General features: G+C 41.5%; 2 protein-coding genes across 14 annotated transcripts; one reads left to right on the top strand and one right to left on the bottom strand.

The window, feature by feature from the left end:
* The first annotated feature begins 144 nt into the window (after window positions 1–144).
* Window positions 145–18,365, top strand: LOC105031404 (zinc finger protein 239-like). Of its 7 annotated transcripts, none has more exons than XM_034294046.1 (4): window positions 145–541; window positions 1,847–1,908; window positions 3,502–3,621; window positions 4,078–5,525. In XM_034294046.1, exons 2-4 carry the CDS (start codon window positions 1,884–1,886, stop codon window positions 5,100–5,102), a joined length of 1,170 nt encoding a protein of 389 aa, XP_034149937.1. In that variant the 5' UTR covers window positions 145–541; window positions 1,847–1,883; the 3' UTR covers window positions 5,103–5,525. The 7 variants fall into 7 exon arrangements, with proteins under 7 accessions (XP_034149937.1, XP_010904113.2, XP_010904110.1 ...); XM_010905811.3 differs by having other exon boundaries at window positions 145–837; XM_010905808.3 differs by lacking the exons at window positions 145–541; window positions 1,847–1,908 and adding exons at window positions 2,247–2,764; window positions 2,798–3,038 and having other exon boundaries at window positions 3,370–3,621.
* On the bottom strand, window positions 5,654–15,516 carry LOC106023908. 7 transcript variants are annotated; one of them, XR_003782160.2, is made up of 9 exons: window positions 15,458–15,516; window positions 15,232–15,270; window positions 13,758–13,796; window positions 11,477–11,657; window positions 11,182–11,298; window positions 10,043–10,840; window positions 8,904–9,737; window positions 6,280–8,301; window positions 5,654–6,115 (listed from the first exon to the last, which is right to left on the bottom strand). XR_003782160.2 is itself a non-coding variant. In XM_029122049.2 (8 exons), exons 4-8 carry the CDS (start codon window positions 11,595–11,597, stop codon window positions 7,004–7,006), a joined length of 3,168 nt encoding a protein of 1,055 aa, XP_028977882.2. In that variant the 5' UTR covers window positions 11,598–11,657; window positions 13,699–13,796; window positions 15,232–15,270; window positions 15,458–15,516; the 3' UTR covers window positions 5,654–7,003. The 7 variants fall into 7 exon arrangements, 6 of the variants coding, with proteins under 6 accessions (XP_028977882.2, XP_028977877.2, XP_028977884.2 ...); XM_029122049.2 differs by having other exon boundaries at window positions 5,654–8,301; window positions 13,699–13,796; XM_029122044.2 differs by having other exon boundaries at window positions 5,654–8,301.
* Window positions 18,366–18,782: the final 417 nt, after the last annotated feature.

Raw genomic sequence — 18,782 nt, 5'->3', positions numbered from 1 at the left:
CCCTCGTGCTGAAGTTACTATTCTATATTGTTATGTAGGATAAACGTGACCGCCCATTGGAAATCAAATGCCCGTCCAACACGTTCGTTCTAGAGCCGGGCATGCCAGTAGAGGACTGTGTTCGAAAGTTTTAGACATTTCACCCGTCTTTACCAGAGAATTTGGAAAAAGCACGGGCTGAAACAAAGCTTCCGATGTCGCCAATCGCGTGGTATTGTTACACGGACGCAAGCCTAGGCCCTTTAGCTTCCATCAGTTTCGGTTGAACTTTCGAAGCGAACCTCTGAGCGCCTGGTTTGTGGCTCCCATTACTACTAGCGAGCCAATTAGCGAGCTAATTTAATTGGCCTAACATTAAGCTAATCTAATGCATATACTAAGCTAACATCCCTAACTATGAGCTCACTTCAATACTTCACCCCTGCTGAAAAAGAGCTGGTCTTGGACGGAGGGTGATGCTTTCGTGAAAGAGGAAAACGAAGAGACGGTTGAAAAAGTTAAAAGAGAAGTAAATGGTGATGCTGTAAAATTGAAAGAAGAGGTGGGTTCATTGGGAGTAATAGAGGGGGAGGATGTTACTGTGAAAGAAGAGGATTCTGTTTTGGAAGTGAAAGTGGAGAATGAGGAGACTGTCACAGTTAAAATAGATGTAAATAGGGATGCTGTTAAATTGAAAGAAGAGGTGGATTCCGAGTAACAGAGGGGGGAATTTTACTGTGAAAGAAGATTATGCCGTTTTCGGAGTGAAAAAGGAGGAACAGGAGATTACTGTCAATTTGAAGGAAGAAGTGCAGACGGGAGATCCCGATTAACTACAATGAGTTTCCTTAAGGACCCGTAAAAAAAAAGACTACACTTTTGCCCAGCTGGTCAAACGTTTTTTCGCTATGTTATTTTCATAGCGAAAAAATACACACAGTTCTAACATAAAATCAGATTTTTGACAGAAAATTTGTATTTTTGTTTTTGCCATTTGTAGGATTTTTTTTTTTTTAAGAAAGTAGGTTCCCATACATAACTTTCATTATGTGGTTTGTGAATGTAACCATCACTAAAGGTGATAAATGACGTCTGCACTGTGCGGTTGTATTGATTTGGCTAACGCTTTTGAAATCGGTCAACCACTGCATCTAACTGAATAGATTGGAAATACGCTTTCTCAGAGGACTGTCTAATCTCTCCCATTTCTTATTCAATTGGGGTATTTGCCAGTGTGTTAAGGGTCTAGCCGTAGCTGTTCTATCAAAAAGCAATACAATTAGACAATTATACAGGAGTGTGGGAAGTGACCGTAGAGGGGTTGTGTAATTTCTCATTTGCCAAGCTCATACACCCTCTATATTGGGCCTCTATATTTGGGTAGCTCATGTAGACCTGAGAGCTGTACTATGAAGGGACTCCAAACTACTCAGATGTTACTCAGAGTTATCAAGGAAAGTCAGGGTTGACAAACTCTGATTGCTTGAATTGGTGTTTAACAGTACTACGACGATGATTAGGGTGTGGGTTAGTTGAGTCAGTGTTAACTCAGTTTGCTTAAAAAAACACAAGCCAGTGAGGCTTGTTGACAGCACATCACAGACAGAGTAAATTCGTAGGAGCAGTGTTCTTGTCATGTGTTCTCTATTTTGTCTTACAAGCTCTTCTTTAATTTGATTGAGATGTGAGGTCACCAGAAACAGTCGAAAATATGTAAAACAATTAGGATAATTCCACTATAGCCTGCACACGGGCTACATCTCTGAAATTGGCCCGATACTAAGATCTACTCCCTAGGCTGTAGGACTACCTGTATGAATTTCATGCTGTTGTGTTGAGAATGACTTTATTCTAAAAATGATTTCAGCTGCAACTCCAGTGGAAAACAAACCTGGCAAGTCAGGATGAAATATAGAAATATTCTATCAGGTGTGTATTAATAGTTCTCATCATTAACGCACAGTACAGATGTGGTGTGTAGCCTACACATATAATAGTCTACTCATGTGATCACAGGCTTTATGTACATGGTAATAGCATGTCAATTGTTTTGATTGCCCAATTTAAAATGTTTGTGTGTGTAGTCCACATGCCTGTCTATGTACAGTTGAGGGGACTAGTATTGAAAAACATGTGAATCATGCACCGACACAGGCCACCTAGCCTCCAGACTGGTCTCCATTAAAATGGTGATTAAATTGCCTGTCGAAATTATACCCTCTTTTAATTTGCTTACAATCTAACTTGTGAGGACAACTTTAAAGCGATTAACCAAGAAGGCGGCGCTGCCGATATAACACTTTCCCTAGACGTTCTCTCCTCCACCGTGTAGCTCTGCTAAGACCCTCCCAGAATCAACAATTTCTGAGCTGCTTTACGGACTCCAGTCATCAGATGGCGATATTAATCCCTCAGGTTACGCTTTATGACTTACGACGCTTCTTCACCACAGAAGATGGCTACGGTCAACCAACAGGGTAAAATTAAATGGAGATATCGAAGCTCTTAAACCAACAATTTAAATAAATTCAAATAGTTTTAAGTGCTTTCAACACTCTTTATGCGTACCATTCAGTAAGTTTAATGTAATATACTGTGTCAGTTCGGTAGCTGGTTAAATTGGGCTAACATTAAGCTAATCGCTAATAATTAAACTACCAAGCTAACATCACTTACTATGAGCTTACTACAATACCGCACTTCTGCTGGAAAAGAGGTATGGACGGAGGAAGAAGCCTTCGTAAAAGAGGAGAAGGACGAGAGAGTTGTCACCGTTCAAGAACAAGTACACGGGGATGCTGTCACCGTTCAAGAACAAGTACACGGGGATGCTGTCACCGTTCAAGAACAAGTACACGGGGATGCTGTCACCGTTAAAGAACAAGTACACGGGGATGCTGTCACCGTGAAAGAAGAGGGGGTCGTATTTCGAATAACAGAGGGGGAAGATATTACTGTGAAAGAAGAGGATCTCGTTTTCGGAGTGAAAAAGGAGGAAGAGGAGACTACTGTCACTTTGAAGGAAGAAGAGGAGCAGACTGAAAGTCCGATTAACTACAGTGAGTGTTTCCTCAAAGACGGGCAAAACCTCTGAAGTTCACACTTTGTAGTTACAATCTATTTTGTTCAACATAGCGTTGACCCAACTTTTTTTAGCTGCTGGCCAACAACAAATTATTATATCAGACAAGCTATTCTAGGCTCACTTATTTCAACAGTTGATCATCCTGTTTCATAGATTTCGGCTTACTGAAGGATCCACTTTATTATGAGTTTAATTCAGTGTCATTCATTATTGCACATTAGCAAAACATTTCAGTAAGTGTTTCTTAGCGTTATTCTTTTAATGAATCTCTCTGTTATACTGTAGACTGTATGTGTCTTGGGCAGGAGAGAGACCAGCAAGACAACATCACTGTTCCCAGTGTGGAAACAGTTTGACCCAGTTAGGAAGCCTGAAAAGACACTATGAAACAAACACCAGGCAGAAACAATATCACTGCTGTCAATGTGGTTTTATAGAGGAGCTGACTTTCACAGTTAAAGATGAAGATGTATATGGAGTCAAGGAGGGAGAGATTTCTGTCACATTGGAAGAGGGAGAAAAAGTGCTGGAGAAAACAGGAGATCAGGATAACACTAGTAAGTACTAATGGGCACCAATTCGACAAACATTTCAGAATAACTTTTCTGTAGGTCTTTGCTATGTCTAATTACTTGACCTCCCGCAACAGCAAAAGGAAAAATACAAAACGTTACACTAGTAGTTATTTACTATACTACTTATTCAACACTACTAGTTATATTACTAAACTGTGTCCTTGGTGCCTCTGAACTGCTGCCTCTGTCTGTAATTTTACTACACTAATAGTAATAGTACAATACTAGTTAATGTATGTTACGGTATTGATTATATTAAACTGCTAGCTCGATTACCTTTATGTTACACGCTTAAACATTCTAAGTTGTCACTGAATATAAACAACATCAGTGTGAAGTTACATAGGCACGCCAAGTTGAGTAATTTCAATAGGGATAGGAATTGAAAATATGTAAATAATTTTCTTCCAGTTTCACTGAATAATCTGTCTTTGGCAGCGGAGAGACCATACTCTCCCTCTGACAGCTGGAAGAGTCCCTCGGAGGAACCAGACCAAGAGAAGCCTAAACCAGTTAGACAACACCCCTGCTCCCATTGTGGAAAGAGTTTTAGGGGGGTATGGAACCTGAAAGAGCATGAAAGAATACACACTGGAGAAAAACCTTTCCAATGTTCCCACTGTGGAAAGAGTTTTACCCAGTTAGGAAGCCTGATGAAACATGATAGAATCCACTCTGGAGAGAAACCTTACAAATGCTCTCAATGTGGAAAGACTTTTAACCGCTTAGGTAACCTGAAAACACATAAAAGAATACACACCGGAGAAAAGCCTTACCACTGTTCCCATTGTGAAAAGAGTTTTAACTGGTCAGGACACCTAAAAGAGCATGAGCGAACACACACTGGAGAGAGGCCATTCAAATGCTCCCAATGTGACAAGACGTTTACCCAGATACGGTGCCTGAAATCACATGAGAAGACTCACAAAGGAGAAAAGCATTATGACTGCTCCCAGTGTGAAAATCGCTTTAAACTGTTAGGGGCCCTGAAATCACACGAAAAGACACATAGGGGAGAAAAGCCTTACCATTGCTCCCAGTGTGGAAAGTACTTTAAACGTTTAGGGGCACTAAAATCACATGAGAAAACACACACAGGAGAAAGGCCCTATCACTGCTCCCAATGTGGAAAGAGTTTTACCTCATCAGGCTTCCTGAAAAATCATGAGCAAAGACACACAGGGGAAAAGCCTTTCAACTGCTCCAACTGTGAAATGAAATGTATGTCGTTGGGGCAACTGAAATCGCATAAAAGAATCCACACTGCAGAAAAACGTTATGAATGCTCCCAATGTGGAATGGTATTCACCCAGTTAGGGAACCTGAAAGACCATGAGCAAAGACACTCTGGAAGAAAACCCTTCCAATGCTCCCAGTGTGGAATGTCATTTACCTGGTTAAGGCAACTGAAATCACATGAAAGAATACACACACTACTCCCATTAACTCATATTTTTGACTGAATATTTGTACTTTTGGTTATGCCAAATGAATTGGAATCAAATTGCTTATAAGTGTGTATGCTTGTTTTTTAATCTCAAAACATCACATTGATATGAGTCAATAAGTAATGTTTAATTTACCACATCATCCACTTCGTTACCAGGGCCCCCTATTCAACACTTCGCTTTGACCTTGACTAGAACAAACCCTTAAACCTGTGGCTGTGGTTTCATCATACCTTCAAAAACAGAGCTGCCATCTAAAAGGCGCCAGCTGAATCATCAATATGGCATGAATGCGTGTATTGTACATATATTTCTCTGTATATTTTTTATTTCTATTTATTGGAGAAATTTCAATTTACTATAGAGCACAACAGATTCAGTGTACAGAATGTAACTGTATGTAAAGTTGGTCTCTGTAATTAAACTGTAATATCTGGACATTTTGGGTCTGATCTGTTGTTTGTATTTCATGAGAATCTCACACAGTGTGACAGTAAATGGACAGCAGATCCACATCTTCCCACTCTGTATCTGTTGGCTACAAACAGGAAGCTGGAAATTCTAAGCACACTCTCCAAGGGATTTATTTTGTAAACAGATTTATTTGGTAAAACAAACAATTCAGCTGTATGTTTTTCACAGTGAGAGAAGTGTTAACGCTAGAAAGCTTAGAACAGTTTATAAAAGTTTCATATGTGAAGTATGTTGAATATATTGCTATTACTAATACCCTTGCCACATATTACATGCACAATTTGTATCGTATTTATTTAATTATATACTTATTCTAATGCTTCCATTTTGTATTTGTTGCATGTCCTTTGTCGTTCCAGGCAGAATTCACGATCAAACAATCTATACAAAGGACATGTTAGTTCAGTCTGTGTTTTTATATGGTGGATCCAGTAATCTTTTCTATTGTAGTGTTATGGTTCTCTGCTGGGTCGTGTAACACACTCGATTCATGTGTATTCGTGCAAAGAGACGATAGCTTCAACAATAAGAGCTTCTACCGGGTCACAATACCCCTAAAATGAAAGTATAAAAAGTATGTAAAAAAAGGGCTGCGATTCCTTAACTTGCGGCTTGCAAATTAAAGCCAACATTCTGCACTTCAACCTCTTAGTCACAATTTGAAATACACAGTGCTGAAGTACAGAACCAAAACCTGTGTCACTGTCCAAATACTTACGGACTGCACTGTGTAGACCGCACTGATGCTTAAGTGAGGACCGAGGTGATTCCACTGAACGTCATGGGTGGATCCTAGATAGTTAGCCAGGGTCAGGTTTAAAATGTTAGCCAGGGTCAGGTTTAAATTGTTAGCCAGGGTCAGGTTTAAAATGTTAGCCAGGGTCAGGTTTAAATTGTTAGCCAGGGTCAGGTTTAAATTTTTAGCCAGGGTCAGGTTTAAAATGTTAGCCAGGGTCAGGTTTAGATTGTTAGCCAGGTTCGGGGTTAGTGGGGGATATCTGCTTCACCAGGGGTCCATCTTTGAGGGGATTTCTTCGTCAGGTCAGAGATCGCCAGGGAATCAGGTGTGGTTTATTTCAATGTCCAGTATTAGCTATGAAGAAAATTAACTGGCATAATCTTTGTCTGTAGACGTGGCCCTACATACTCCAACCCCTCTGTCAAGGGGACCCAATTATTTAAGTAAGATGGAAGGGCACTCTCCTGCCTTTACTGCAATTTGTGTTTCTTACAGAACTCCTGCTCCAGTTCCATGAAGCTGTCATGGACATCTTTGTTCCAAGGAGCACTTCTTGTTTTGATAAGTTTCTAAGAAGTGTGATGCCTCCCCTTTACGGCTCCTACCTAAGATTATCTGAGCAAGAAGACTCTCATTCAGCATCCTCAAGATGCAAGGGAAAGCACTGGCTGACAACACTCTTCTTTGGCTTCATCTTCTAATGTTAGCATGATTGGAGGACCTTCACGACTTCCGTCAATGGAACGGCATCTTCTTTGTTACAATTTTTCTGTTTGATTGACCTGTGTGCATTAGAAGTTACGTACCCTCTCCACGAAGAGGTCATTAGTTTCACAAATTTGTTTGCCTCTGCATGAGTCTCTACGTCCCCATTTATTACACTTCTGCTAGCTAAACACTCTGCTGCTTTGGTAAGTGAGTGTCCTATCCTAATAACCAAACTTGTTTTTGTGTAGTCAATTACATCCGGATTGAACCTGCTGACCTTCTTTGCTGCTTCAAGAACCAGTTCGAACCGGCTCGGTTTACAGACGTCCTGTAGGTGCTTTACACTGTTATCAAGCTCTTTGAGCACCAGCATGAGTCTACCCACTTCCCGCAGTCTTTTGCAGATGTAGCCATGCTGGGACAACTCATGACCGCGCTCTGCATACAAACAGTCCCCTAACTGACAAATTAACAGGTCGTTTCGTATGTGAAAAGCCACTGAATCTTGTTGCATTTTGTGGATGATCTTTTGGCAGCCTTCCGAAGCACTTTTAGAGATTGGGATCAGATGGGATGCTATAGATTGGACCCTCTTCCTTGACCCCTTTTCTCCTTCCTTTTTTGGCCTACATGATGACTCGTGTCTCCATAACTTGCTTTTTACAAAAAAACCAAGACAGTGAGAACAGGGCAGGTAGTCCTCAATGGAAGCACTTCCTGGGGGTTGTCTCCATGTAACGATCTCTCCCTTACCCTCTTCAAGCACTAAGATGTTGTGTTGATAGTCACCTTTTTTTCTCAGCTCTTCAAGCAAGGCTGACCTTTTCTTAGAGCCTTTCGGGAAGCTACAAGCCCGGGCTACGTCCTCCTCATCTCCATGCTTTCTTTCTAAGTGCCTGGATATTTTAGAATTGGGTTTCATGCAGTATATACAGAAATGCTTTTTGTCATAGAGCCTTTTCCCATCCTTGGTCTTACTGCAGGTTTTGATTGTTAATGTAGACATGCTTTTTTCCTGTTCAATAGGGTCAATTTTAGACTTTGGGGACAGGGTAGAGGGCGTGCAGGGTGTCTCACTGTCTGTTGAATCAGAATTTTCCTCTGCTGGGATGAAGTGGGGATAATTCATTTGATCATCTGACAACACGTCAAAATCCTCATCTGACGTCAAGCTCATTTGGTCAGAAAACGTGTAATTAGGGACTCTCTGGGAGCGGGGACGGGTGGCCCTGGTCTTGGTCGAACTGGAGAGCCGGGACTTCTTGGTAGCAACTGTGGCATCAAAAGTGAAGTCTAACAGATGACAAGGAGAAAAACAGAAACCGAAAAGCATTATTACATTAAACTTACACTAAAAACCACCTTCAATAAATGATCCCCTAGGCAAGTTTGATTACAAATGAGTGTGTGCCAACGATAGAGAGAAAAAGGACCAGAACAAATCCAAGATACAAACACACGAAGTCAGTCAGACAGACCCACCGGCCGACAAAGTCAGTCAGACAGACAGACCCACCGGCCGACAAAGTCAGTCAGACAGACAGACCCACCGGCCGACAAAGTCAGTCAGACAGACAGACCCACCGGCCGACAAAGTCAGTCAGACAGACAGACCCACCGGCCGACAAAGTCAGTCAGACAGACAGACCCACCGGCCGACAAAGTCAGTCAGACAGACCCACCGGCCGACAAAGTCAGTCAGACAGACCCACCGGCCGACAAAGTCAGTCAGACAGACCCACCGGCCGACAAAGTCAGTCAGACAGACAGACCCACCGACCGACAAAGTCAGTCAGACAGACAGACCCACCGACTGACAAAGTCAGTCAGACAGACCCACCGGCCGATAAAGTCAGACAGACAGACAGAAGAGAGAAACAGAATGATTATCCCACCTGAATGAAGACATGCAGCGGATTCTTGTTGTGGTTTCTTTACAATCTTCTGGGATCCTTCTGAAACACTTTTAGAAACTGAAATCAGATGGGAGACTAGTGACTGAACTCTCTTCCTAGGCTCTGTTTCTTCGTTGTTACGAGACCTTTTTTCTTCATTTTTTGGCTGACATAATGACTCGTGTCTTCTTAACTCGCTCTTTACAAAAAAACCCAGACAGTGAGAACAGGGCAGGTAGTCCTCAATGGAAGCACTTCCTGGGGATTTCCGTGATATAACGATCTCTCCCTTCCCCTCTTCAAGTACTAAGATGTTGTGTTGATAGTCACCTTTGTTTCTCAGCTCTTCAAGCAAGGCTGACCTTTTCTTAGAGCCTTTTGGGAAGCTACAAGCCCGGGCTACGTCCTCCTCATCTCCATGCTTTCTTTCTAAGTGCCGGGATATTTTAGAGTTGGGTTTCATGCAGTATATACAGAAATGCTTTTTGTCATAGAGCCTTTTCCCATCCTTGGTCTTACTGCAGGTTTTGATTGTTAATGTAGACATGCTTTTCTTCTGTTTGACAGGGCCGGGTTTAGACTTTGGGGACGGGGTAGAGGGCGTGCAGGGTGTCTCACTGTCTGTTGAATCAGAGTTTTCCTCTGCTGGGATGAAGTGGGGATAATTCATTTGATCATCTGACAACACGTCAAAATCCTCATCTGACGTCAAGCTCATTTGGTCAGAAAACGTGTAATTAGGGACTCTCTGGGAGCGGGGACGGGTGGCCCTGGTCTTGGTCGAACTGGAGAGCCGGGACTTCTTGGTAGCGACCGTGGCATCAAAACTGAAGTCTAACAGATGACAAGGAGAAAAACAGAAACCGAAAAGCATTATTACATTAACCTTACACTGAAAACCACTGTCAATAAATATTCTCATTGGCAAGCTTGATTACAAACGGGAATGTTGTCCCAGCAAAAGATGGAAAGAGAAATAAATGAACACTAGCAGACATACAAATACAGACGGACAGACAAGAAAGATAGACAGGAAGCAGTGAGACTCACTCACTGACAGGCAGACAGACAGACAGACAGACAGAGAGAGAGGCAGGCAGGCAGACAGACAGGACATAGAAGCCGACTGATAATCCCACCTGAATGCAGAAATGTTGCTGATTCTTGTTGTGATTTGTCTACAGTCTTCAGGGATTCTTGCAAAGTACTTTTACAGATTGGGATCAGATGGGAAGCTAGAGATTGAACCCTCTTCCTGGGGACTGATGTTTCAATAACCTTTGACCCCTTTTCTCCTTCCTTTTTCGGCCTACATGACAACTCGTGCCTCCATAACATGCTCTTCACAAAAAAAGCCAGACAGTGAGAACAGGGCAGGTAGTCCTCAATGGAAGCACTTCCTGGGGGTTGTCTCCATGTAACGATCTCTCCCTTCCCCTCTTCAAGCACTAAGATGTTGTGTTGATAGTCACCTTTGTTTCTCAGCTCTTCAAGTAAGGCTGACCTTTTCTTAGAGCCTTTCGGGAAGCTACAAGCCCGGGCTACGTCCTCCTCATCTCCATGCTTTCTTTCTAAGTGCCTGGATATTTTAGAATTGGGTTTCATGCAGTATATACAGAAATGCTTTTTGTCATAGAGCCTTTTCCCATCCTTGGTCTTACTGCAGGTTTTGATTGTTAATGTAGACATGCTTTTCTTCTGTTTGACAGGGCCGGGTTTAGACTTTGGGGACGGGGTAGAGGGCGTGCAGGGTGTCTCACTGTCTGTTGAATCAGAGTTTTCCTCTGCTGGGATGAAGTGGGGATAATTCATTTGATCATCTGACAACACGTCAAAATCCTCATCTGACGTCATGCTCATTTGGCTGTGGTTGGCTCGGTTCTCAGACAGACAAGTGTCTCTGGATCTCTTGGCGACCGTGGCAGCAAAAGTAAAGTCTAACGGACAAAAAAAATAATCTTAAAGTTAAAAACAATTTTAATAAATATTCTCCTGGGCCAGTTTGATTATAAATAGGATGTGTGCCAATGACAGAACAAGACACAAGGATAACTAGAGAAAGATTCACAGACAGACAAACACACACAGACAGACAGACACACACAGACAGACAGACAGACAGACATACACAGACAATGAAGCAGAATATAGACAGGGAAGCAGTGAGACAGGCTCACAGACACACAGGAAGCTAGACAGACAGATAAAACCTAGTGACAGACTGAATAGCCCACCAGATGTAAAGAGTTCAGTTAACAGCAGGAGTATATGGACATACCCATCTGGTCAGAATCCACATCACTGAGGTCTCTCTGGGAACCAATGGGTGTGTTGCCTCTCGACTCTGTGGAACTAGAGGCCCGAGACCTCTTGGAGGAAACGGCAGCAGTGAAGTCTTCAAAACCGATGTAAAGAGGTGTGTGTGTGTGGGGGGGGGTTATAAAACAGAAGATACATGACCTGGTTCATACTACAGTGAAAAGCACCTTTAATAAACATTCTCCAGGAAACATATGTTTGTATATAACCTACACTGAGTGTGACAGCAAAACACAACACTCAGGGTGACGTACCCTTCTTCTGTGTGAAAGGGGAGGATCCAGGCCCCGTGGTCAGGGTGGAGGAAGGGCAGGGTGTCTCACTGTCTGGTGGGGTGTAGGGGTCCTTTGATGGGGGGAACTGAGGATCAGTCATGAGGTCATACGAGGACACTTCCAAATCCTCATCGGATGCCGCCTCCAAATCTTTCCATTCCTGTCACCGTGAAAACCAGAACACATTGACACCCCACCATTTTGCAGAGGCATCACCTGTGTTGTGAAAAAAGGTCTATGGCATGTATGAGAACAGTACAGGGAAACTAATTAAATCATCAAATTTGCTATTATTTCTCTGTACATTTTGTCTTCCTGTTCTCATGTGTGCCAAAATCAGAATTGGAATACTATTGTTTGGTACCACCTTTAGACTGAGTCCAGCTAAGACCTCTCAAGTGATTTGTTTTAAATGGCAAAAGAGGCTAGCTGAGGCCGGACCTCACCAGTGATTTGATATGAAATGGCAAAAGAGGCTAGCTGAGGCCGGACCTCACCAGTGATTTGATATGAAATGGCAAAAGAGGCTAGCTGAGGCCAGACCTCACCAGTGATTTGTTAACAAGACACCAGGCAAGCCTAGTTCACCCGGCCCGCAATAGAAAAAGTTGCCATCTCAATATTTGAACCTGGGTCGCCCACATGAAAGGCTGTGTTGTTAACCGCTACACCACCGAGCTGTACGTTTGCTGGCTGTCAGTATAGCCTCTTGACATTGATACAGTTAAACTGACTAACGTTTCTGACTCAGTTTACCTCCACCACAAATAGCGTCTATGTATTGCATTTGCCCCTGGCCATTTTAACAGCGTATTAGCCAGTAATAAGCTTTACCGGTATCTACTAACTTACTGGAATAGTCATAAGGATTGAGCAATTGCTAGCGAGTCTGTCAAACCTATTTAATGGCATAAGAACCAATTTTTTTCTTTCATGGCAAAACAACATACTTTTTTCTTTCATTCGTGAAATACATTTATACAGTAACAATCAATAAAGGCGTCGATAACTGTGAGGGAATTTTCTGTAAACTGCATATATAATTACACGCTTTATGAATATATCAATATGCATATATAATCACACGCTTTATGAATATATCAATATGCATGCATAATCACACGCTTTATGAAAAATATTAATGTGCAATCCAGACACACAGACAATGAGTTCTTGAATGATGTAATCCACCCACACACACAGACAATGAGCTCTCAGAGGGTGTATAATCATCATGTGTGTATCCTGTCCTGAGAGCCATCATGAGTGGGCTCCTCAATAGAGCATCATCCTGTGTCCAGACATTTATGACCCTGAAATGTATGGCCTTTTTGAGTTCATTGGAAGTGTGACCCCAATATGAACCATGAGGTTGTCATGAGTTGGTGGTTTTAATTAAGGACACTCAGGAAGAGACAGAGAACAAGAGGTGAACCCCGCCCTAGGGGACTCCCAAAAAGGATGGTCAGATAGCGTGATGTGTGAACGTTTTGTCTAAAAGCCATTTTCCGGACTTAGAACTTGGGGGTGTATCTGTAGAAGGGCCTGGCTTTGATGACTGTCATTGTTTTATGATTTTCATTAAAGTCTATTGGATACACAAGTTCCTGAGTTGAAGTGCATTTGTTTTAGTTGTTGTGGACTTGATTTTCCACGACATAACTAACTTTTTCATCAGGTGAAAAGACGAGAGAATTCGAAGTCTTCCACATGAGAGGCACTGTCTTTAACCACTACGCCACGGCATTACACGTTTCAGCAGTCGCTAGGCTCCATTGAGTCTCTTATTAAGTTACCTCCACCTTAGCGTCTATGAACTGTATTGCTTTTGCCACTGGCCATTTAAACAGCTTATTAGCCATTAATAGGCTGACTAGTATCTACTAACTTCCTATGAATAATCATAAGAATTTAGCAATTTCTTGCGAGACTGAATATTAACTATTTCATGCCAGAAACAGTCGCAATATAACCGTATACAGTTTCAGTTAAGGCTTACTATAACATAAGTACGTTGTTAAGCCAGCAAATGTGTTTATCTATCCTGACCCAAAACGCATGCACGGATGCGTACTTCAAAAATACACCAGAAATAGAAGCAATATAACCGTGAACAATTTTATTTCAGGCTATTCTGGGAGTGGTGTGCTACCAACAGTTTTCTGTCACTTCAATCATGTTGTATTATTTATTGTCCTTGCCTAGTAATCAAGCTTGGCGTGGAAAGCCCTTAACAGCTTCAATCCCTGAAACAACAGACCTGCAGTGTTTCGGATGTTGTCTCTGCCATGTCCTGGTGCTGGCGACAAAACAAACACACACAGATTAGGGACTCGCCAAAACGTGTCCATGTAACATTACCATCAAACAGAAAACAAGCTTACGCATTATTACGCTATTGGATCACTCTAGTTCGGTAGCCTTCCGCGCGGAATGTCCCATATACTAGGTAGTGCTGCAGCGGTTCTCCAAATTTAGCTGCTGTAGAACTACTTTCCCCTCATAGATTTTGTTATTCACTATCAACCCCATCTTTTTTCAAGGCTTCATCTGCACTCAAAATAACATGGTTTATTTCAATTAAACCTTAGTAACCGTCATTAATATACATTGTTCACCTAATGACAATAGCCTATGTAATATATAACATAAACATACCTAAGTTGAACTTCTGGTTGAGAATCTGTTTATATTAGTAGCCTTTGTTAATAGCGAGGAACACCCCCGTAAGTAAGTAGAGTAGATATTATACAGAAGCTTATGTTGACAAGAGACATTTTTGCAGAGCTTTCAGGGTTTTGATATAATTAAGTTTTCAGTCAATCTATCTAACGTTCTGCAACTAAAGGTTAAGCTAATATATTGCTCATTTAGCTGCAGTCAAGTTATGCAGAGCTGTGTTCTAGTGGAAACTCCACACCGGAGACCAGAATTCAATTCCCGAACGATTCCTACTTTCAATAAGTCTTTAAAAAACACAGCACAGTAAATATTACAGTATGGTGGAAATACTGCATCAGAAATAACTGGGCTGTATCTTAGAAGTACACTACAGTTTGTGCAATTACTGCCCTAAAAAAACGACAGATTATTGCAGTTACTGCACTTTTACTAGTTTCAATTAATGGTTTCATTCAGAGATCGTTTGTATTTTAAAAACTTTGGAACCATTTAGCCAGAAATGTTATGTAAATGTCTGGAAGAAATTAGTGTCAGTTGTAATTCACAAACCATCGAGGTGCGGGGTGTGTGATTTCTACATGCGCCCCAATTCTAGTGCCTTGCCTGTGGCTGCATATGGGTTGCAGATGTGAGGCCCATCGGTCGAACAACACGGTCCGTACGGCTGGTTGGGGGATGGTGGGATGTTATTTTTTTTTAAAGGGTTTTGTAGGTTTTTATTGCCTATACAAGTTAATGATAATTCTGTCAGTACATTTTTTATGTTCAACAGTTATGTTTCACAGACATACACATTTAACAAAATCCTTTTTCTTTTTAACCCTAAGCCTCCGTGGCATTTCGTTTTCTTACACATTTGTAATCACTAGTAAATAATGACAGTTGACGTCCATACTCACTAATTTAAACAATACGCTGTTAAATGTTCGAGATACAACACGTATGCTTTTTGAAACAGCCATAGAAGTGAATTAAAGACCGGCCTCCTGCTCGCATGCTAAACTTTTTACGGTATGAAAAGCCATGTACTTGAAGCCGTAAAAGTTACATACCTGCATTAAAAATGTTGATGGCTGTGGCCTTGACATGTTCTGTATATGAAAAGACAACCACAGCAAATCGTTGGTCACTAAAACATATAGTAGATTAAAAACTGCCGAATGTCCAATGTTATCAAATATATTTAATTTACAGTAGCTATGCCAACATAATTCAGACAACAGAAAACAGACATCAACAGATTATCAAAATCCAACCTTGTACAGCAAATGGGATTACCTAAAATGGAGGTTGTGTCCAGCACTCGCGCCAAAGATTCATATAATTACACTGAGATAGCACAGAAGTGCCTGTGAAGCAGGGTGGGAAGAGCCATGTACAACATAGCGCGATCTTATTGGTCAATATTAACACGATTTAGTCTGTTTATGTTAGGAAACGCCTACTTTAGAAAGTGGGCGTTTGCAATAACTAATTTCAGCCTGCACATAATATAAACAACGCATTTAAAAATAAAAAAACGTAGTCCAGACTATTAATAATATATTCAAAATTGGGGAAATTAGAATATATTGAGATCAGATGTATAATCGATGAGAATATCGGGCCCAGCTAGACTTCGACTGCTTAGAAGCTAGGCTTCCGCTCCACCCCCGTGCTTCAGATTGATACATCCGGTGGACTGTCTGGTTTCATTTTCTTGTTAGGCACAAAAAAAAAACGTACTTCCGGGTTACAAAATTCCAAAATAAAAGTCTTTAATAAGTTAGTATAGTGTCAACTACCTGTATGACCTGTTAATAAAACGTTGCAAGGAAAAATACATGTCCTGATCTAGTTAAATTGCACATGACATACAGTTGCTAGTTTACATGTTATTGAACGCATTGGTCAAACAAACCAAAAATAAATGCGGATTTGCCCTTATATGCACGCTAATTTGCGGCTTGTTTATAAACATGATTATATAATTCCCCTGGCATTCTGTCTTGTCTCTGCTTTCTCTACTGGGACAATTACTTCTTTCAGAGTGGGTAAATAAAGTCAGACGCTCAATTTAATGAGATGACACTCAGGTGTGTGTTAGAGGTTCCCTGTCGTCAAAGTTGTTGGTTTACGGGGCATATTGGGTCAAAGATGTGACAACTAAGTATCTGATGGTATCTCTTGCTTTTTTCTAACATCTTTGTCCATGAGTAGACAGTATAGAAGACAGTAAACAACAGTGAGATTTGTGGGAGGAAAACATGGAGGAAACAACAGCTCTACCAAAAAAATACTGCTGCCCGTCGCAGGATTACCAAAAAAACACCTGGATAATCCATAACACTACTGAAACAATCCATAACACTACTGAAACAATGTTCTATGGTCAGACAAGACAAAAATTTACCTATTTAGCAGAACGGCACATCACTATGTTTGGAAGAGAAATATACATACTAAACTGCATGCCAACACCAAAAACGAATCCCAAACATGAAGCATGGTGGATGGAGTATTATGGTTTGGGGCTGCTTTACAAGATGTCCCAAGAATGTCATTGAAATGAAAAGGTTCTGTGAGGGGGAAAGGTCCAGAATACCTTCTAATCATTGTGTCAGTCCGATCAACAACTACAAACAATTTTTGACCAAGGATATTGCTGTGACAGGAGGTGCCACCAGTTACTCAACATCATGGCTCACACACTTTTTCCAGCCTATGCTGTTTATGTTTGACCAATGTGTTCAACAAAAATGTGTAAAAGTACACATGTGCTTTTTAAATTACATTGTGTTTATCAGTTGTTATGAGAGTGCCTTTGACAAGTATTCAGGCTCATTCATATTCTCCACATTTTGTTTTGTTATAGACATAATTTAGAATGTCTCTGGATCAGGATGTTTGGTTCCGTTCATCCTTTCCCCAAAACCCAGACCATTCTCCCAGTACCTGCCACTGATGAAGCATCCCCGTAGAACGTTGATCCCACCACCTTGCTTACTGTAGGGATGATTTTCCCAATTTGTTATTAATTTGTCTCAATTTGTTATCAATGTTTACAGCACAGTGAAAATCAGAAAAAAAAGGTTTTCATTGCTGCTGCCAATTTACTTTTCAGAAATGTACAGAAGCATCAGGAAACATTTAGTATCAGGAGGTCGAACATTTAATCTAACCAGAACTCTCACCTTTAGTATACTGCATTCACACACAGACACACAGAGTAACAAAGGACAATTCAATTTCAGAGAACACTGTGATTAATATCATAAACTACTCATATAGACAAATCTGCCCATTCTAAAAGTATATAACATCTGATGTATTCTTTTCATGTATTGAGATGAAATGTTTTTTTTTTTTTTTAAACTGTCTTAAAGAAAAACACAAATGTTCAGTCAAAAATATGAGTTAATGGGAGGAGCAGAATGTGTTTTTTCATGTGATTTAAGTTGCCTTAACCAGGTAAATTTTTTTCCACATTGGGAGCATTGGAAAGGCTTTCCTCCAGAGTGTCTTTGCTCATGGTCTTTCAGGTTTTCTAATTGGGTGAATAGCATTCCCCTGCAGTGTGGATTCTCTTGTGTGATTTCAGTTGCCTTAACCAGGTACATTTCCTTTATCAGTGGGAGCAGTTAAAATGCTTTTCCCCTGTGTCTTTGCTCATGATATTTAAGGAAGCCTGATGAGGTAAAACTCTTTCCACACTGGGAGCAGTGGAATGGTTTCTCACCAGTGTGTACTCTCTCATGCTCTTTCAGTTGCACTGACCAGCGGAACCTCTTATCACAGTGGAAGCACAGGTAAGGCCTTTCTCCAGTGTGTGTTCTTAAATGTATTTTCAGGTTATCTAACCAATTGAAAGTTTTTCCTCATTGACAGTTTTGGTGAGAATTATCTTCAAAGTGGAGTGGATTTTTTCACGTTTCAACTGAATAGAAGTATTTCCACTATGGGAACTTCTGAAATGTTGTTCTCTGTGTATTTCTTTATGTTCTTTCAGGTTTCCATAGCCTAAAACTATTTTCACCTTGGGAGCAGTGGTGTGGTCTTGCCGGTTGGGACACCTCTTGGTCTGGTTCCTTTGTGGGACTTTTCCAGCTGTCAGAGGGAGAGGTTGGTCTCTCTCCTACCAAAGACAGACTAATTTGTTAAACAGACATAGCACAATTATCCATCCATCTTCTTCCGCTTATCCGGGGCCGGGTCGCGTGGGCAGCAGTCTAAGCAGAGATGCCCAGACTTCCCTCTCCCTAGACACTTTCTCTAGCTCTTCTGGGGGGACACTGAGGCGTTCCCAGGCCAGCCGGGAGACATAGTCCCTCCAGCGTGTCCTAGGTCTTCCCCGGGGTCTCCGTTCCGGAGGCATCCGAAACAGATGCCCAAGCCACCTCAGCTGACCCCTCTCGATGTGGAGGAGCAGCGGCTCTACTCTGAGCTCCTCCCGGGTGACCAAGCTTCTCACCCTATCTCTAAGGGATCGCCCAGCCACCCTGCGGAGAAAGCTCATTTCGGCCGCCTGTATCCGGGATCTTGTCCTTTCGGTCATGACCCAAAGCTCATGACCATAGATGAGAGTAGGAACGTAGATTGACCGGTAAATCAAGAGCTTCGCCAT

Source organism: Esox lucius, chromosome 9 (assembly GCF_011004845.1).
Source record: "Esox lucius isolate fEsoLuc1 chromosome 9, fEsoLuc1.pri, whole genome shotgun sequence".
Classification (NCBI taxonomy): domain Eukaryota; kingdom Metazoa; phylum Chordata; class Actinopteri; order Esociformes; family Esocidae; genus Esox; species Esox lucius.
This window is presented reverse-complemented; position numbering and strand designations above follow the sequence as displayed.